Source organism: Anas platyrhynchos, chromosome 5 (genome assembly GCF_047663525.1).
Source record: "Anas platyrhynchos isolate ZD024472 breed Pekin duck chromosome 5, IASCAAS_PekinDuck_T2T, whole genome shotgun sequence".
In the NCBI taxonomy this organism is placed as follows: Eukaryota; Metazoa; Chordata; class Aves; order Anseriformes; family Anatidae; genus Anas; species Anas platyrhynchos.
The window spans coordinates 56,454,808-56,474,199 of record NC_092591.1 but is presented as its reverse complement, the minus strand read 5'-3'; the positions used below and the strand labels follow the sequence as shown (position 1 = coordinate 56,474,199).

At 35.5% G+C, this 19,392-nt stretch overlaps 2 protein-coding genes across 9 annotated transcripts in view; one reads left to right on the top strand and one right to left on the bottom strand.

The window, feature by feature from the left end:
• Window positions 1-19,392, bottom strand: part of ANO3 (anoctamin 3) — a 247,467-nt gene that overhangs the window by 14,156 nt on the left and 213,919 nt on the right. For all 8 annotated transcript variants that reach the window (XM_038180718.2, XM_038180723.2, XM_038180726.2 and 5 more), the window contains 5 exons: window positions 5,719-5,801; window positions 4,420-4,560; window positions 3,900-4,064; window positions 2,986-3,022; window positions 883-994 (listed from right to left, as the gene is read on the bottom strand). In XM_038180718.2, the coding sequence (XP_038036646.1) occupies window positions 883-994; window positions 2,986-3,022; window positions 3,900-4,064; window positions 4,420-4,560; window positions 5,719-5,801 (538 nt within the window). The remainder of the gene's footprint in view (window positions 1-882; window positions 995-2,985; window positions 3,023-3,899; window positions 4,065-4,419; window positions 4,561-5,718; window positions 5,802-19,392) is intronic.
• Window positions 9,912-19,241, top strand: MUC15 (mucin 15, cell surface associated). The gene is made up of 4 exons (XM_072039161.1): window positions 9,912-10,052; window positions 13,679-14,287; window positions 15,708-15,863; window positions 16,586-19,241. The coding sequence occupies exons 2-4, from the start codon at window positions 13,717-13,719 to the stop codon at window positions 16,744-16,746; spliced, it is 888 nt and encodes a 295-aa protein (XP_071895262.1). The 5' UTR covers window positions 9,912-10,052; window positions 13,679-13,716; the 3' UTR covers window positions 16,747-19,241.

Sequence of the window (19,392 nt, the reverse complement as noted above, 5' to 3'; positions counted from 1 at the left end):
TGGCTGAGTGAAATGTGCACTGGATTGCACCCTCAGACATAAAAGCATAAAATGACTTCCACACACATTATAACTAAACCCTTCTTAGAGATCTAACAGATTTTTGCATAATGAACTAAATCAAAATTCTTAATAACCTCAATGACAGTTGCAGATGAGAAAGAAAAAATAAGAGGTCTGGTCCTATAAGACACAGTACACAGCAAGACACATATTAGTTTAGAAACTGTATGACAAATGTATTGCTTGTAACAAATGATTGTTACTAGATGTAACAACCAGGTGTTATCTTTACTCAAGTTTTTTTTTTTTTCTTTCAAACAATCTTGAACTTAAATTACATTATAAAACATTATAGAAGCTACTCAGAAATCATCTGTAGACTCTGTCAAACAGGCAAATCTGATGGTAGAGCAACTCAGGTGAAGGTGAGGTTAGAACTGTATAATAACTCCTGCTCTGAGCTGAAGAGAAGTACAAAACATGAATTCAGAATTTTTACCTCCTAATGTAGTATAATACATGCCAGACGATAGCTAGTATTTATAGAAATGGAAAACTAACCAAAAGTGAATAAGGGAGAAAAAAAATGAATCAAGTTTATTAGTGCAGGGCTGAATACAGATGCACATTTAGGAAGCATCTGTATTTTCAGAAGTTCTGATTTCTTGTTTTGGTAGGAAAGATATTTACATACACTCATTTAAAAAGTAGACTTCTCACTGCCTTGTTTCCTGAGATTTCAAGAGTCCTATCCTTGCATGCCGTTAGAAACAATTGGTACTATTATTTACACTCAGAAACTGTGTCAAACCTAAATCCTGTAAAATGATTAGACTTGTGTGAACTTTACTTCAAAAGCAGCTAGCAAAGATAATTTACCTGCCCAGAAAAAAGGCAATGTAAAAGATAGAACTGTTCAAGTTGACAAACTGGAAGAGGAACATTTTCAAGGCAAAGCTGTTTTCCCATTCGGATTCTGTTCTTGGGTGCTCTATGGAAAGACACAGTATATATCATATAAACAAAAATTAAATTGAGTAATGCCTAAGTGCACACAGATCAATCAACACTAACAAAACAAGTGATGCTTTCAAGTCATAGGGCCCCACCCGGTCACATTTAACTTTTTTTTCCCCTTCCAAGTATTCCAGCTGCAGGTCACAAAATGCTCAGCTCAGGCTAGGATGGCTCTGTGTGGAAACAGAAGAGACAAGCCCTGTGGTACAGAATAGCTCAGAGCGAAGATACCTCTCATAGGAGGTATATTTCCACTTCTATGGAAAAGTTCTGAATTCAGTGTGAATGTTTAATTTTAAGGCTAGAGGAATCTTGATTTTTCACAGTTACACAAAAGCATGTGGTATCAGCAGATCAATAGACAGGGACTGCCAGGGAAAGCAGATGGAAAAGAGACAACCAATGGTCAGTTGGTTTCTCACTCAAATATCTCACCCTCTAAATACTTCCACATAAGACCGCTACTTCATCCTTGACACTTCCTCTATCATAATGCTTGTGAAGTTTAAAACAATTTATAACACAATGAAGAAACAATGGAGTTCCTTCTGTGCTTTTGAAAAGAACTGCAGAAATGTTTCTCAGGATTACAAATATTCTGTGTAGGTTTACACTGGCTTGGATGTTTTTCCTTACAGTTTGCAGAATGTAAAGAAATTAGAACAGGATGCAGAACATAAAGAATTAGAACAAATGCAGAATGTAAGGAATTAGAACTAGATGCAAATGATTAAATTAACTTTGTGTGTGTGTGTAAAAATTTCAAATTTCTTTGATGCATCAAGTTTGGAATATAGTACATAGAATAAAATTTCCAAATATTTATATGATTTAGAAATCCAAACTGCCTTGATTTTTAAGTTATATTTTCTACTATGTGATTGTTTACCTCTAAAAATGCGGCCTGCTTTGAAATAAAACATCCTACAAATTTACATACGGACACTGATGTTCCTCAGAAGGTAGGATTCTCTCCTGCTCTTGGAAGCAGGACACTTTAGGAAGAGCTACCTATTTCACAGATGGAACCTGTTTCATCATGCTTAATTCAAGATGAACTGTTTTATTTAAAATGTGTTATGGGAAAAAAGAGGTCATCTATGTAAATAGAATCACTATTTTCTTTCCAATTCTTTGGTATGTAACAATGTATTTTAAAATTTTAGTTAAGAGGGAAAAAATTGTGATCTGAAAAAAGTACTTGAGTGTTTTAGTAACTTGAATAAATTGACTACACTTACTGAATCTTTCTAATCTGTTCAACTGCCTGTTACCTGTAATGCACAATTTTTTAAGCATGTCGTTTCACGTATGCTCTTCAATATTTTAACCAGAAGAGGGAGCTATTAAATTTAAGCAGCAAGGTTGCTTTTAAAATACGACAAGATCAGCTGTGTACTTGGACATGGGATAAAAAAGACAGCATGTGAGAAGAAACACTGAAAGATAACATTCATATAGTAGGAGATTTTAAATGCTGTATGGAATTTCTTGTTTTCTATACATCAAAAGCTTTATAAAGAGCAAAGAGAAGCGTTAGCATAAATTTATAATGTTACAGAATTAGAGCTACTTTAAAATTTATGACATTTTTATCTTGAACCATGTAATTTTATCTTAACACAATTTTTCCATAGTTAAATTCCAATTAAAAAAATGACAAAGCATTTGGGTAGAACTAAAAAAAAAATCTGTTTTAGTATTGTAACAAAGAAAATGTTTTGATTTTTGTTATAACATTTTTTTCATTTTACACTTTAAAACACAAAGTATAAGTTTTTTTTTTCTCTTTTTTGTCATTTCCTTAACAAAGTCATCATGGCATTTATTTCTCTGATATTACCAATATGCTAACAGAAATGCTAGTATTTTAGTATGCATAGACGAAGTTTTCAAAAAAACTATTTTATCGAAGTATGAAGATATATATCACTGCTAGTAAGAAAGTAATAAAGACATACATACCTAAATCTGTCAGAAGATAGGCAACCTTCTCGTACACCTAACGCAGAAATAAGAGGTAGTGTAAGTACAGAGAATCCTGTATGTTGTGATGTCAAATACAGAATGAAAAAAAAAAATCACAGCATAGCTGTTTTGTTGCCCTGTGGCATCAAGTTATCAGGACAGTGAAGGTAGTACAACATCTTAGCTTTGTCCATAATTTTGGTCTGATTGTTCACTTGAATGAACTTTCTATGACAGAGAATTATCATATGTAACAACAGAAGTAAATATATGACAGCTCTATTTTGAAGATTGCTTTCTTACTGCATTAAGTATGCAGTGTCCTTAACAGAAAGAAAAGCCATTGTTTGCCGTGCTATTATTCTGTCTTACATATTTGTGCCTATACAGGAATAGAAAAATGATACATGCTCTTGCGGTTAAAGAAGTAAGAGTTTGTATCAATGCACAACGTGCTTCCATAAGCAATGATTAAAGCTGTGGTTTACATAACAGGAGAAGCTTAAACCGAGATCATATATCACAGTTCTTCTAGGACTAGGCATTTTGAATAAGAAAGGGGAGAATTCAGAAGTAGTCAATGAAGAAAAAAAAAAAAGAAAAAGATTTTACTTCAAGAAAATAATTTAGATTCATGTAATGTGAGAAAAAAAAGCAAATGTAGAAAGAAGTACTCTGTATGAGCGTGACTTGGTGACATAAGCAAAGAAGTGTAGTAACAAATTAAGTAGGCAGTAGAGAAAAACACTGACACATGCAATATTAGAAGAGGAAGAAATACCTGAAATACTATCTTTGAACACTGCTGTATAAATAGACAAGAATATGTATACTTCTTACATAGAGTAAACTCAGTAACCTTGTATAAATTGCTTTTAAATTAATCCCTCCTTTAAATGAATTGGACTTACAACATTGAGTGACATGATGATCATAAAATTGATACAGACTCCAGTGCCAGATGTTGCAAACTGCCAATACTTCTTGATGAAATACCACTTGAAGGAAGCAAATTGTTCCATGGCTACCAGACGATACACAACAACTGCAAACACTGCAGTAAGGACCAGTGAAATCTACAGATAAATGTATATGAACAGAAAAATTAGAACAAAGAAAAACATATCTGAAGTAATTTCTACTGACTCAAATAAATTAACAAGTGTTTTAAAGACTCTGATTTGTTTTGGTGAGCAGTCTTTGAGAGAACCAAAATACTAAGCTGCTGAATTCCAGTATTTCTTTGCTGTACTTTTACAACGTAACTATATTACATCTCTTAAAAATAAGATATCCCTCAACAAGCAGTAAGATTGAGCTAAGCAGTTTTCCTGGTATTACGTATATCCACTAATATTCAGGAATGCATTCATTAGTATCCACATCAAGATTAATCTAGACTACAATAATTCCAATATTATTAAATATTACCATGAAAAATATTCCTGAGACAGAAACCATCAGTCGACTGAGCTTATCAGGGAAAGGCTGAAAAGGTTCAGGTTTTCCTGTGATTGGATTTACTCTTTCCACTTGGGAATACTTAGCTTCAAACTGGGGGCGCAGTTCTTCCTGGAATGACAAGAGAGATTCCATTTGTTGAACCATTTATGTCATCAAACTACCAAAAATCAGACATATATTTGATATAAGAAATTTATACTGATACCAATTATTTTTTTATAGTGCTCCAACTCAAATATCCAAACAATTTGCTCTTCTGAAAATGCTCAGACACCATGCCAGAGACCAATGAAGGAAAGAAACATTACAAGCCTTCCCTACTATGTGAGAGTATTAAAAGGATCATGGCTCATAGTATTTAAACACTTGTTTCTCTACAGAAATTGATAACAAAACTATAAATCGATGTCAGTTATGATGGTACTTTTTGTGACATGAAACCATTTATTAAAAGCCCCTAGCTTGTATCAACAAGTCTGTGGAAAGCCATAAACTAAGTCATGATACAGTCTCTATTGACTTATGCTGCATGTGAATCACCAGTTACATTACATTACAGCTATACTCACTAGTGATTTATAGAGCAAATAGAATCATTTGACCAGTGCTGATGCTGATAGCAGAATGTAAAGGAATAAGTTATGCCTCTCAGAGGGATTTAAAATCTGCTCTCTGTGCCTTTGTTCGTCCTGGTTCTATTTCTAGAGAGGATTAGGAACTTTCAGTACCAGAGACCACAGAATCTTGTAAGGATCCATGCTGACATCAGTCATAGCTTCTGTCCTCTGTATGTGCAGCATTTCACTTTCAGGAGTCTAGTTTACTTTCACTGTGGCATCCTTGCCCAGATGTGTGGCTAAACTGAGCTGTCTGTTCACTGTTGACTTAGAGGTTGGGCTTGCTAAAGCTGAAACTTTGACTTGTTCTTTAAAGGATCCACCTCATTATTATGGCTATTACAGCTGGGTTTATCATCTCTGTTCAAGAAACCTTTGCAAGCTAAGCAAACAAACAAACAAAAGATTTGTGCTCAGTTTTTCAAAGGACATGTTTAATATTTAGTATTTGTAACACTAGTCTCAGAATACACAAGTATTCTTGTATAGTCTTAAGTACACTGGTGTATTCTACAACTCATGTAATAAATGCAAATACAATCTGGCAAATTCAATGGCAAATTCAGATTACTGGCATACAGTATGTTGTTATTTACACTTAAATAGTGGTCACTGCAAGATCTACAGGTTTACTTCTGCTTTGTCTTACCTCTTCATCTTCCCAGTCTATGAGGTCCCAATCATAGGTTAACACAGCTCTCCTTCTTTTCCAGAACTCTAGAAAGACTGTAGCTGTGGAAATGAACTGCATTTTAATTATGGAAAAAAGAAAGAAAGAAAGGCCATGCAGATCTCAAGAAAATCAACAATACATAAGATATGTAACGTAGTAACTTTTCTTAATCATTTTCTGGCTGGTTTCCCATAGAATCAGAAAACTGAAAGTTTCCTTCTTCAAGATAATAATTGTTACTATTGGAAAATTATTTAACAATGTTCATCTAAGAATTTCTATTTTTTTTTCTTGCTTTCTGCTGTATCTGTAGAGATAAGCACTTGACAATATACCACCCTTTTTAGGTTATTTTGCTTTTAATTTTATTCAAAATATACTGTACAGTTTATATTTCTTTGAAGAAACAAGCGTAAGCATACACAATGGTATCTATTAATGCAGAGCTAGATTTTCATCTTGATTTATTCGTTCTGAGTAAGGACAATGATGCTTCTTTCACAATTATACCAGCTTTGTATTGGTGTAGCTTTAAGATATTTCTTTAAATAAATATTTTTTATCTCCATAAGATCATAAATATATCCTTCATGTACTTATTGGTTTTGATAGTTTCTATCAAAATAATTACAACCAATATATAACTCTAAGTTTCCCAAACAATGCAGTTTGCCACTGAGGTTGCCTATTCCTTACCATAGAAATACTATGAGAACAAGAGCTAAAAAGGGTAAGAACACCTTGTTTTGGTGGGATTCCTTAAAAAATGTGGGCTTGCCCTTCCTGAGAAGGGCTTTTTATGCAGGCAGATAGTGATAGGACAAGGGAGAATGATTTTAAACTATAAAAGAGGACATTTAGATTAGAAGTTCGGAGGAAATTCTTACTCAGTGGATGTGATGGGGCTGTGGATGCCCCATCCGTGGAGGTGTTCAAGGCCAAGTTGGATGGGGACCTGGGCAACCTGGTCTGGTGGGAGTTATCCCCGTCCGTGGTAGGGAGGTTGGAACCAGACGGTCGTTAAGGTCCCTTCTTCCAACCCAAGACATTCTATGATTTTTTAATTAAGCAGCACAATTCTTCAATAATCTACAGTTAAAATAGCCCTTTTTTCACTGTCCTTGGAAATGCTACCACAACAAATACAATGTGAGACTAAGAAATGTTACAAAACCCACAACTATGCACGAAAAATCCTTTCCCAGCATGCACTCTATGAGGACTCAGGAGCAATGTAAGCCTATGGCATACAGAAAACAAACAATGATTTTCTATGTGACCGAAAAAGGTAGGAAAAATACAACATGGTCTGCTAAACACTGTTAGATGGTCCTCTATTTGTCAGCCTGCTCTAAGAAGCATTCCCAAGATATCCATTAGTCTTCTGCCAGAATAGATATGTTTGTAATTGCACAAATTAAGTTGTTCACTTAGTTACAATCAAAGGTAATAGAAGTTAAAGAAGTAGCCCATTTAGAGACAGAAACCAAAACCAAGCAACTGTCCAGTTCTAGAGGAAGTGTGTATGTTTCCTGGCTTGCCTTTATTTCACTCTATTACTCTGCTAATGTCACCTTGTCAGACCTCCTTGCAATCGAGCCCTTCCAGTCCCCAGTTGCTAGGCACTTCTTACTGACTCATCCCTTCCCCTGAGCTCGCAGCTCGGAAATGCCAAGCCTTGACTTTTATCCATTTCTTCAGTAGACAAACGAGACATACAACAGATGACTAATCCAACCATCTCAACAGCAAGACAAGAACATTCTTGATCTAACAAGGCGTTGACAGGGCAGAGCTTCTTTCTGCCTAATCTGGCTGTTAGACATTTCCGGGTAATGTGCAATTTAGAGGATCATACGCAAGCTTCTACTTCCCTAAAGAACACATTCTCTGGTGCCTCTCCTGCTTTCCCCAAGACACACTGCTTCCCATTTTACAGCTCCTATTGTAATTCTGAAATTTTAATCTTGGAATATGTGATGTGCGCTTCTTTTTTTTTTTTTAATTATTATTATTATTACTTTTTAGGCGCACTCACTTAGGGCTTTACTATTAAGGCTTTGCAATACAGTTTGCAGTTCTGTCAGTTGTGCACTTGCAAAACTTTCTCTCAATTCTTATTTCAATTACCTTATGTTTACTGCCCTTACACCACCAGTACTTGTACTGAACTAAAACCTCTAGGCATGTGCTTTACTCAGTTTGTAATCTTCCAGTAGACAAAGGATGTTTGCTGGTTAAGAAAGGCAGGAAAGATTGTGGTTGTGCTTTGATACAATCTTAAGTGTAACAAAAAATTAACATTGCCAAGAAGAAGAAAAGACAAACGGTTGCTGTTAAATGATATTAATGGGAATAAGATAGTGGAGAAATAAAACAAAACAAAATCTGGAGAACCCAAGACTACTACGTGAACATGTCTCTGATTTTTTTTTTTCCTAAGAGTCACTGTGTCAAGATGAATGGTGTGCTTGTTTCCCTAAGGAAAAAAAAAAAAAGTCATTGCAAAGAGGATTTTTAGTAAGGAGTAAGGGAACCATCTCCACTGCCTCTCTGCTGAGCTTGCCCATGGCCACGTAGGTCCTTTCTGAAAATTCAGCCCCACTCCTCATTCAGTTTTAATCAGAAGGGCTCCTTGACAGCAGATCTGTGCAACAAAAGCAGTCCTACGAACTTGGTACCACGCAGACACACTCTTCAGAATTGAATCTGCTACTTCATAGATGCAGGTTACAGCTGAATGACAGCCTAATCTCATCTCCCATGCCTGGAGTACCCCAAACCACCCTGTCTCCAGATGGCCACAGCTCGGCATCTGTTAACACTTGTGCTCACTGCAGGAGATCTCGTCTTCCAGGAACAGAGGGAAGGCCAGCATCTTGGCACCGCACTGCAGGTATAGGACACTTAGCCAAGAACTGAGTCACAAACAGAGCACCTCCCCATTATTCTTTAAGTCACTCAAGCAAACAATTTTTACTTTTCATAAGAGGTGAACTGAACTGTCAACAAATAAGAGAGAGAGCGCACCCTAACACGCCCAGTGCTGAAACTGAGGGCAGTAGTAGAGACTTTCACACAACTGTAACATTTCAACAGAACCTGAGCCCTTTTAATGCTTTTTAAGGTCTTGCTATTTTCAAAAACCATGTGCCTATGAAAATATTAATGTTTGTGCTAGTGGGAAGCATACCGTTGACCCAAATAATACCACTTGTCATTTGGTTAATGTTGCATAAGATACAAATTTGGGCAGAAATCTGTGGTGTTTGTTTTCACATATCCCAATCAATCTGTTAGATGCTAATTCACCCAGACAAGCAAGAAATTTAAATTTCAAGCTTGTTGATACACACTGACGAAAATCTCCTTCGTGGGAATGCTAGAATCCAAAGAAAACCAAACTCATAGGATCAGATCCTGTGCTCCCTCCTCTTAACAGACCACCACCTTGTGCAGGACAATTAATTTAAAGGGTAGATCTTGATCCATTCACAGAAATCCTTCCACTTGTCCACTGCAGTATTTCATGAAAATGCCATTAGTCGTTCTATATAAATATCTCCTTTATATGCCATATCCTCAACACTTATCTTGATGACAAGTTATGAAACTGCATTTGCACTTGATTCTTTAAAAATTTAAAGTGGATACAGATAACAGCATCATGGCATTCCACTCAAGCAGTAACGCAATACTAAAAACACTTCTGAGTCACTCTACACCACATACCAGTCTAGAATAAATACACACAACGAGCAAAAGAATAAAAAAAATGATAAGCTAAATCAGTACATAACAAGTTAAAATAGATACAACTTTCTAACAGCATACTTTTCTTAATTTTCTGCTTTATTTTGTAGAAGCCTCTTTTTTCAGTTTTCTTCTCACAGACTGTACAGTAGGAAAACCTGTGATAATAAGTTATTTTTTGTTAAATTATTATTTGTATAGGAACAATACAGTTTACAAAAAAGTAGTCGCCCTTCTGAAAGGGTTCAAAAGGCTTCCAAAAGATTAAGCAACAAGTACTGCCTACCCACTTTACCATGAATACTGCAATTTCTGTGAACTCTGTAATGATAGAGCTCAGACATGACAACGGGGAAGTTGTTCAGTCTGGTTCCCAAATGCTCTGTTGTGTTCAGAAAAGCACTGCCCCACCTAACTTTACCTGTACTGTGCGTTCCTGACAAGTGCGACACTGTCACATGGACAGCACCTGCACTCCAGTGTTCCCACCAGACCAACTGCACTCTGTGCCACAGCTGTATTTCAACAGGTACTTGCATATCTTGTAGAGCTCAAAGGTAAGTCTAAGGCGTGTTTTTAAAGCTTATTAATAGTGAATCGGATTAATAACTAGAGTACTATTTTATATGGTGGTCAGGAAGGCACTAGGTACTGCTGCAGCCATATTCTATGTGGAGCATTCTTCTGAGTCAGTTCAGAGTCCATTTTAAATTGTGGGGGGGGGAGGGAGGAAGTATTCCATGCATGCTAACTTAGACCAAATTTTTGTAAGGAAAGGAACTGCTGGTTTATTATTCTTCATGCTTTTTAGTGACAATGCACACTTAAGCAGCTCTGCTAGTACATATATATTATGTCAGGTTGCTAGCTATTAACAGAAGAGAAAAGTTAACCAAATTGTAGAATACAGTATTTATACTCCATTTTATAATTTACTAAATAGTTATAAATTATTTTTTTTTGAGTTCCATACATAGATACATTTAAGTTTGAAAAATATTCATCGCTTAATAAATTTAGAAATATCTAATCCTTGGAAAGCAATCAATTTCAGAGCAAAGAGACACTGGAACAAATATCCAACACATTTCTGGCACCATCTAGAAGATGAACTCTAGAAGAGAAACTTAATATTTAGCTTTATATTTGTTCCATCTGTTTTTTTTTTTTTTTTTTTTTTTAAGTAAAGGTAAAAATCTGCTTTTGTGAAGCTTAAAAAGCACAGTACATGTACAAGCTCTGCAAATCCAAACGCTCTACTCCAGACCACAAGAAACAAAGAAGTACCCATTAATAATTTGCTCATCATGTTATTGTTTACTACATAAATTATAGTACTTACTAACCCCTACTGTAATGGAGGAAAAAAGTACAAGGCTCAGTTTACTGACATGCAAAAAAAGATACTCTGAATTTATAGTTCTAAAGATTATATTATTTACCTATAAGAAGTTTAAGTGATTGTTTTCTCAATAGTTGCTGAGTTTTTGCACACTTTACACCTACCACTGTTAGGTGCTGGGTTGTTGTATTCATAAAATACATGTTGCGATTTTACTTATGCCAAAAATTTATTTTTAAATACTTACAATACCAGTGAATATATACGGAAAATAACCACATAAGCATTAAGATATATTTTTCAATGTGTGGAAGAAATATTCAGTATAAATCTGACCTATTTCAGGAGAAAAAGCCAGATACAATATCAATGTAACCTTCATGGTGAAGTGCATGACCCCAGGGGAGTCACAAGGAAACTTGACTTGAAGGGGACCAGGGCTTCCTCCAGAGCATAGGTGTGCGTGCACATATACTAATAACTTCAAATTGACTCTAGCAGCAAAGCAACATGTGAAGAGTGAAAAATCCAGTAAAGAAACACAGTGGTGACTGTCTCATGTAAAAAATTCATTCATCCTGCTAAAAAAATAAATATCTGCATTGATTTCAGCTGAATTGGTACTGATTAATGTGAGCACCAGTAAGTCAAAAAGGAGAGACTTTTTTTTTCCTAAAAAAAAAAAAAAAAAAAACACAAAAAACTAACCATCTATTCATAGTTTCCTTAAACACTTACTTGATAAAGTAACTTAAGGTTTGGGCTCTTCTGCAAGTTTTGACTAGTCTACAGTACTGCTCTGTTTTTGGAATAGTGCTATTTGCATATTAAGCTCCAAGGCGGATGAGCATCTTCAAGGAACTTTGGGGTTTGTCTAAACTTTATGAACATTAACATTATACTCAAAAAAGAAGAATTAACTACTACATGCCAAAGGGTTTCCAGGAAGCACAATGCATTACAGACTTAGAGATATGATATACAATATTGAAAGTAAGGAGGTTTCACCGTTTTGGTCCCCCATAAGCAGAATTACCAAAGAAAAAGATGATCACAAAAAAATACTAGTAATTTGTTCAGCAAGGATGTTGACTCCTTTGTACACTGCTCTACAAATGAAAACTGCAGCTAGAGTCAATTGAGTGCAATTCCCCTACATAGCTAAATTACAGCAAAGGGATAACAAGATATGACAAAATTCACGTTGCTGCCTAATACAAAGAAGGAAAGATCATGTCACTGACTTAAAACAAAAGTACTGTCAAAATGAAAGAGTGTTTGAAAATTTTTAAATATTGACTATTTTTTTCACTGTTTTGTAGCTATTATTAGTACTACCAAATAAAAATCTGATTCAGATTGCACAGCATTCCATAGCCAGCTGACAGCCTATCACTCAAATTGTAAATATAACTGGGGCTCATTATTGAACTTCAGGGGGGTTTTCTTTGGTTAGCTCATTTGGGGTCAGAGTGGTTATCCTGAGTTTAACTGAAACAGAAGTTCCATTTTTTCTTATTTTTTGCTAAATAAGTTGCATATGTTTAATGAGCATAGATTCTCCCTGCCATTTAAGTGACCTTAACTTAAGAAACAAGGAGTTTTGAGAAGAGGATCAAAATGTTAATATGCAGATTAAGCGACATTTTATAAATGCACATGCATTTCAAGTAATTAATGGTACCACTTTCACCACAAAACTCAGAAAGCATTTAATAGAGCACAAAAGAAATAAGAACAGATACAAACTAAGATACATTGACATGATAAGTAATTACCATCTACCCATTGATATAGCATTATCCACGGCTGACTGCTACTTACAGTTACTTTCCATTGCCCTGACCATGTAACATAAAAACAAGCTAACTTGGTGAAAATGCATAATTAAATAAATAATAATAATAAAAAAGACAGGAAAAAGTACAAGACAGTAGGAAGGGAGGCTGAATACGAAAGAAACAAAGCTACTTTTCCCAGGTGTACATCTCCTTTCTTCAGATGGTAAAGTACCCACATACAAGGACACCTAGTTAATTAAAAAAGCTGAAGATACAACTTATCTATAGTTTTTACTGTGCTGTCACGTAATAGGTTATGCATGGCAGTCAAGAACAGCATGATCTCAACCTGTCTCAAGCATAAAACTGCACCCCATCCACCCCCAAATCCCTGATATACTGAACAGGATATCTGCTGTGATGAAGGGACTTCAAGATGAATATCCCTCATTGTTCTCAATATATTTGAAAAAGATAATGTATAATATGAAGCTTCCAGTTTTCTATAGGAAAAGAAGCTTCCATTTCACAGATTCAGCATCATCCATAATTCCTGGACTGAATTAGCTTTCCATTTGCTCCTGGCAGCATTCACATGACACTCACTGCCCAGAGTCACAAAACCTTACCCATCAATTTTCAGGGCTAATTGTAACAATTTTATGTCTTTGCAATGGAGCATAACTCTTTAGTATCCTCTTAGCGTTTCTGCCTGACCAAAACATTGCCTTGAACATGCCACCCAAATCAGTACTACTTTGTATATAAAGTAGCTTTGGATTATTCCCGTCCTAGTATGAAGCTTGTTTATAGAAGCATGGAAGTTTTTTGTGCAAAAAGCTTTGGTTGGTAATCAATATAGTTTTAGGTCAATATTAAGTTCATTAATACTCAATGTAAAGTTTTCAGCATCAACATGTGGTGAACTACTGAGGTTTCTACAGTATAAGAGGTTTTATTTTTATTTTTAAACAAGCTTATGCAGGTCTTTACCAAGTAGTTCTGGTTCTCAGAATAATAATAATAATAATAAACAACAACACAATTTCTTTTCTTGCAGGTTCTCCATATAACAAATCAAGTTTTCAAGTCAATACCATGCAGCCCTCCTATGGAATCACTTTTATTTTTCTGTTTGCCATAAAACCTTTTGTTTTCAGTTATGCTGCACCAACAAATGCCACTGTAAATGTAACGACAGAAACAGAGATGAGCAGTCAAACAGCCAGCACACCTCTGATGTCCACTACTGAAGCTACCAATTTATCTTCAGCATTCACTATGGTATCAAACGATGGAATAAATAACTCTGCCACAAACTTCCAAAGAAACTCAACATCTTCAGCAACGTTTACAATACCAGGTGACTTTTCTAGAGTCACCACAAATTCTGCAGCTAATTCTACTGGTCTACCATCCACAGTGACACCAAGCAACTCCACAGTCACTAAGGGTACCCATTCGGCTGCAGCACTCCCTGGTTACACCTCTTCGATCAATCCCACCACATTTCCCACAAGTATTGCTCTGACATCCCCCACGGTGAAGCAGAACAGTCCAACAACGAACTTCAACACCAGTCAGCATACTACAGAGCTGAATTCTACTACGAACTCAGCTGAATTCTACTCTTCTACTAGATCGTCTAATCCAGAAGGTACCAATGAAGGTAAACACCTAACTAAAGCGGCTTAATAAACTAATAATTCTGAAATCAATTTTTCTTTTTTCTTTTTTTTTTTTAATTGAACAGGATGCTACACAAGCTGTGTGAATTAATAGGTGACCTAGTCCAGACTAAAAGTCACCCAAAACAAAACAGAAACACGTATTTTGGGAGTTTTCTCACATTCAGCTATAAATGAGCTGACTCTTTTTAAATTTTGATTATTTAAGCATAAAATCACAGTTGCATACAATCCTGCAATACACTTTTCAACATCTCTTGAGATCATCTGTGTGGAGGACAGAATAAAAAGTGATTTAATGACTTTAAAAAAATATATATTTGATGTTTGCTTGTTTGTTTTACAATTCCAAGAGTGAAGAAACCTAATGACAGACACTGCTCATTCATCTGGACCTACAGTAGTGGACCTAAAAAGCAGATGTATAGAAATAACATTATAAATGCATAATATATCAACTTACAGAAGTTCAGAAACTTTTGTGACCAAAGATGACTTCTTATAAATACTTCCAAAGGAATTACTCATTTTGCATTTAATTAAGTTGAGTATGTGTGGGAAAACAATGGAACATAAAACTGTCATCGCACTTTTCTATCCTGCTGTTCTGAATTAAGTCTTCAGGAAAAGAAGAGATTACAAGATGCAGTAATTTTTGCCCTGAATTAGCTTTCAAGGCTTTTCACACAGGACTGAAAGGCTTTTCCATGATATCTAGTAGAGTACGGTTTGTACTAAGAACTGAAGTACCATGCTTTCACATTTCCTATCATATTTCATACCTTATCATAGTCCTAACAACTACAATGTTCCCTATATTTAGATAACGTGAGTGGAAAGGAAGTGGGGTGGGAGAGTCAGTTCAATTTCAACAAAAACAGAATACCTTGAAGAAAAGTTTTATGAAATCTGAAGAAAATCTTGAGGAATGCAGTTATTCTGCTAACTGAACAGGTATAGAAAGCATTACTGGATATTTTACCTCAGATACTTAAAAACTGGTACTCTAAAATTTAGTCACTTGAGATTCAGAGGCTGCTATTTTAACTGCTAGTTTACATTCTTACAAGTAATTGCATTCAGAAAGTGATTGTTGCTTATTTTTTTTTAATCAAAGGAGAGTGATTCTGCAGTTTAACTATGAAGCTTGTTATTTGACTCAAACTCATTTGGTCTTTTTTTTTTCCCTTCCATTCCTGGTTACTCCCTTCAAAATGAGGCAGATGTCTGTTTTCCTTTACAAGGCAGATAATTTCAGCAGAGAGTTTGCTTTAGTCATAATCTGCAAAGTGTTTCAGATCCTTAGAGATTTCTTACCACTGCTATAAAGTGTGAGTGAATTATCTGATTTTACAGTTAATTGTTCTCATTAAACTATCTCTTCCTTTCTTTATCTCCTAGGGAAAACCAACAAAGGAGGAGTAATATTTGGTGTCGCAGTAGGAGCCATTTTGGGATGTATATTAATTGGTCTGATTGGATATTGTATATGTGGTAAGAAAAGATCTGAATCATTTTCCCACAGACGGTTTTATGATGATACAGGAAATGACCCAGGTAAGAAATAGCACAAGAGTTTTGCCGAAGAACATTTAAATTTCTGTACGGAGTCATTTAAATGATTTGGTCTTAATGAATTATTAAGCTTTGTATAATCGACTCCAGTCAAACGTTTTTTTAACTGACAATACTTTTTTTTTTTTTAAATTAAAACAAACATCTCTCCCCTTAATCTCTGCCACCCTCTTCCTTCCCAATAACTCCTTGTAAATTACTTTAACAAAAAGAAAGTAAGTGCTTTCTCTCATTCCAAACAACTCTAAACACAATACTAAACCTAACCCTAATTAGGACCCTAAAAAACACATACACGTCACCAGATTCGCCCATCAAAAAGTGCTCCCAATGGAAGCCTTTGGGTGGACCTGAACTCCCTTTGGGAGCCTTTACGCAACCCCACACACAACACAACTCTGTGCTTTCTTCTGTTTCCAAGCAGCCCTATACATAATACTAAACCTAACCCTAATTAGGAGCAGAAAGTCAGATTAGGAACTAGCTTTTCAAGTCGACCACCCATGTAGTGCTCAGTGGTTGTTCCTGGGAAGACATTTTATCCTCATATTTCGTGTCAGGGCCTTCACCTTCTCCTTACTCAGACCATAATATGTAGTAAAGAAGTTAACTGGATTTAGCTGTGATAGACTGATGAACTGAACCGTGATGGGCATAAGAATCTTTCAAGCAATATATAAATCATAATCACATTATGCTTACAGTTCTCCACTTAGACAACTCGCTTGGACCATATGATACAGGCTTTGGAAGTTCACCTGGGGACCAAACCAGCACAGCAGACAAAGCAGAGGGAGACAACGCAGGGTGCCCAGCTGATGACATTCCTATGGCTGACATGACACCATCCCATCCTGAACCATAATGTTTGCTTTGGGTTATATTCCCAGTTGTTACCATGAGATACATTGACACGTAATAGGCAGGCAGCACTCTTCTGCTTTGTAATTAGATGACCGACAAAGTTTTCCTGGGAAGATTTTAGACTTGCTTTCTCAGGAATAACACAGGGAAATAGCACACAGGTAAAATTCTCCCTTGTGTAACGTTAGCCAAATATGCAGGCACTACAACAGAACAAAATTCAACTAGGATTGCAATGATATTTTAGCATCAATACAACCTGCTTCCTTCTCTCCCCACTCCTCCAGTTTAACTGCTTGAAGGTGAAAGTATTCCAAATATCACTCCAATCTGATTAATGACTCAGGGCATTTTTTTTCCCCCACTTTATGTTGGTACTTCTCTCAGAGAATAGACAAAAAGAATTAGTTTTATTGGCATTTGTCAGAGGCTGAAGTTTGCTGGGGAGAATGGAAATGGAATTACCAAGTAACATGGACTAAATTTCACCTCTGACTATGACAATGCAGTTAGAAACACTATTGAAGGGAAGAATGAAAGACAACTTCTATTCATTTGTAAAACTGATCTGTTGTTTGCATTGCAGGCTAGATCTGTAGAAACGATGCATGAAGTTTTATAAGGGTTAGACAAGAAATAATTATCTCAACATGAAAGAAAAGAAATTATGTCTGACATGCATATTGGTATTCTAAAAAAACATGCTGTTTTTGTCCAGCTAACAAGTAAAATTATGGCAATAAAATGCAAACAATTGCAAGGCTTGTTTATCCGTTTGCAATTTCCAGAAATGTCTACATAGAAAGAAAGAACGTGAAAAAGACATAACTGTAAAGACAATGACATAACAAAAGACATAGCATAAACAGTACTAATTGCAGATTAAAAAAAAAACTACTCATGTGGAATACATACTGGGTAACATATATCTTAAAATGTTTGAATTATTCAGGAGGCTGTGGGTAATGTTGATGGAGTGATTTCACTAACTCACTGGGAACGTTGCAATGTGCGTTCATGTGATTTGTGAGTACATTACATGCATGCACACACCAGACAGAGAAAAAATGGCAGTCACACAGCAGATGAATGAAAACACATATTTGTTTCAAATTATTTCAAAGATTACAGAATTGAGTGTCTAAGTGCAGTGCTGCCATTCCTACAGTGGTCAGTCATGAAAACTGCATGTTTCCTATCTAAATCAGAACCTGATTTCTAACATTGTTTCCAGCGTGCTGGTTACAGACTGAAAAATTGAGACACAGGCACCTGCTCGATATGACCAAAACCATACTGCTCAGCTTTTGTTTTCATTAGCACATATTATGCCATCTTTCCTGATAACCATAAGCAGCATCACATGTGAAAATTCCTCATGCTCCTGGCCTCAGCTTAAAATGAGGAGTTCTCTCTTTGGAGAACTCAAAGATAGAGACAAGGAGATGCTAAGAAGCTACCAGTGTTCTCTACATTATAATGAACCTTAACACCTATAGTGCAATGTATTTTAGGAGTTTATGAAACAAATTATTAGTAATTGCAAGGCTTAGTAATTATTATTACAATTAGTAATTGTTAATAATTAGTAATTATTATTATAATTACTTATCAGTAATTGCACAGCAGTATCAGGAGCCAATGAAGAAATATCATCAAGACAAGCAACTGAAGCGTGCCCTTCAGTTAGTGCGTTGATTTTCAACAATCAAATTATGATTTTTTGTTTGAATGTGTATGCTTATCTTGTGCTGTGCTTTGATGTTTTGCTACTGCTTGTATACTGGTTTTAATTTTTACCAGGCCAGCCTCTAAAATTTGTAAATGTTCATCCTTTGTTGTAAGTTAGAATCATTAATCCTTACTTGTACATGCTATGTAAATAAAGATGTTTTGTGCCATTTGACTATTTAAAACTGTAAAACACTGGCCTCAATTCAGACAGCTGTATTTATATGATCTGGTGTTTTTATCTCAGGGTTTGCACAGACAAATGTTTATACTGGTAAAAATTAATCATGTCCTACTTTTAATACCAGTCTTTCCTACTTTTCAACAGCAAAGTATTATATTCATTGAAAGCTAATTCCTCTAAGTATTTCATGCCGGAACCATCACATCTGTCCTGGCACCCTACTTCACGCCCCATGACATGGCATGTGATGTTAGAATGAACATATTGAATAGATATTTAGACAGAGATTTTGAATATAAGTAGTTAAACTGCTGTAAACATTTATCATCAAATCTTCCCTTCATTTCCCTCTAATTAGCTCCTACAATGCATTCCCATTTATTCTACAACAATTCTCTATAGACTCTGATTTTTGTACTGACTCCAGACTAGTAAATTACCCTATATGTTTGCTGCTGTAAAAGACTTCTAACATGCACGGTATAAAATTTGAGCTTAAAGATATTTAAGATACTAAGGACAGTCATTACATTAACAACAAAAGGTATAAAAGGTATTACTTTCACGTACTGTTGAGTACAGAGAAATTGAAGTTGATGAAAAGAGGAAAAAATGTTTGTGTGACAAAATCATTCTTTAAGTTTTATTATGAACTATAGTCTCCTTTAACTCAGCAATCCCCAAAAGGGTCAGTTTGATTAAAAAAAAAAAAAGAATAAATCAAAAATTACT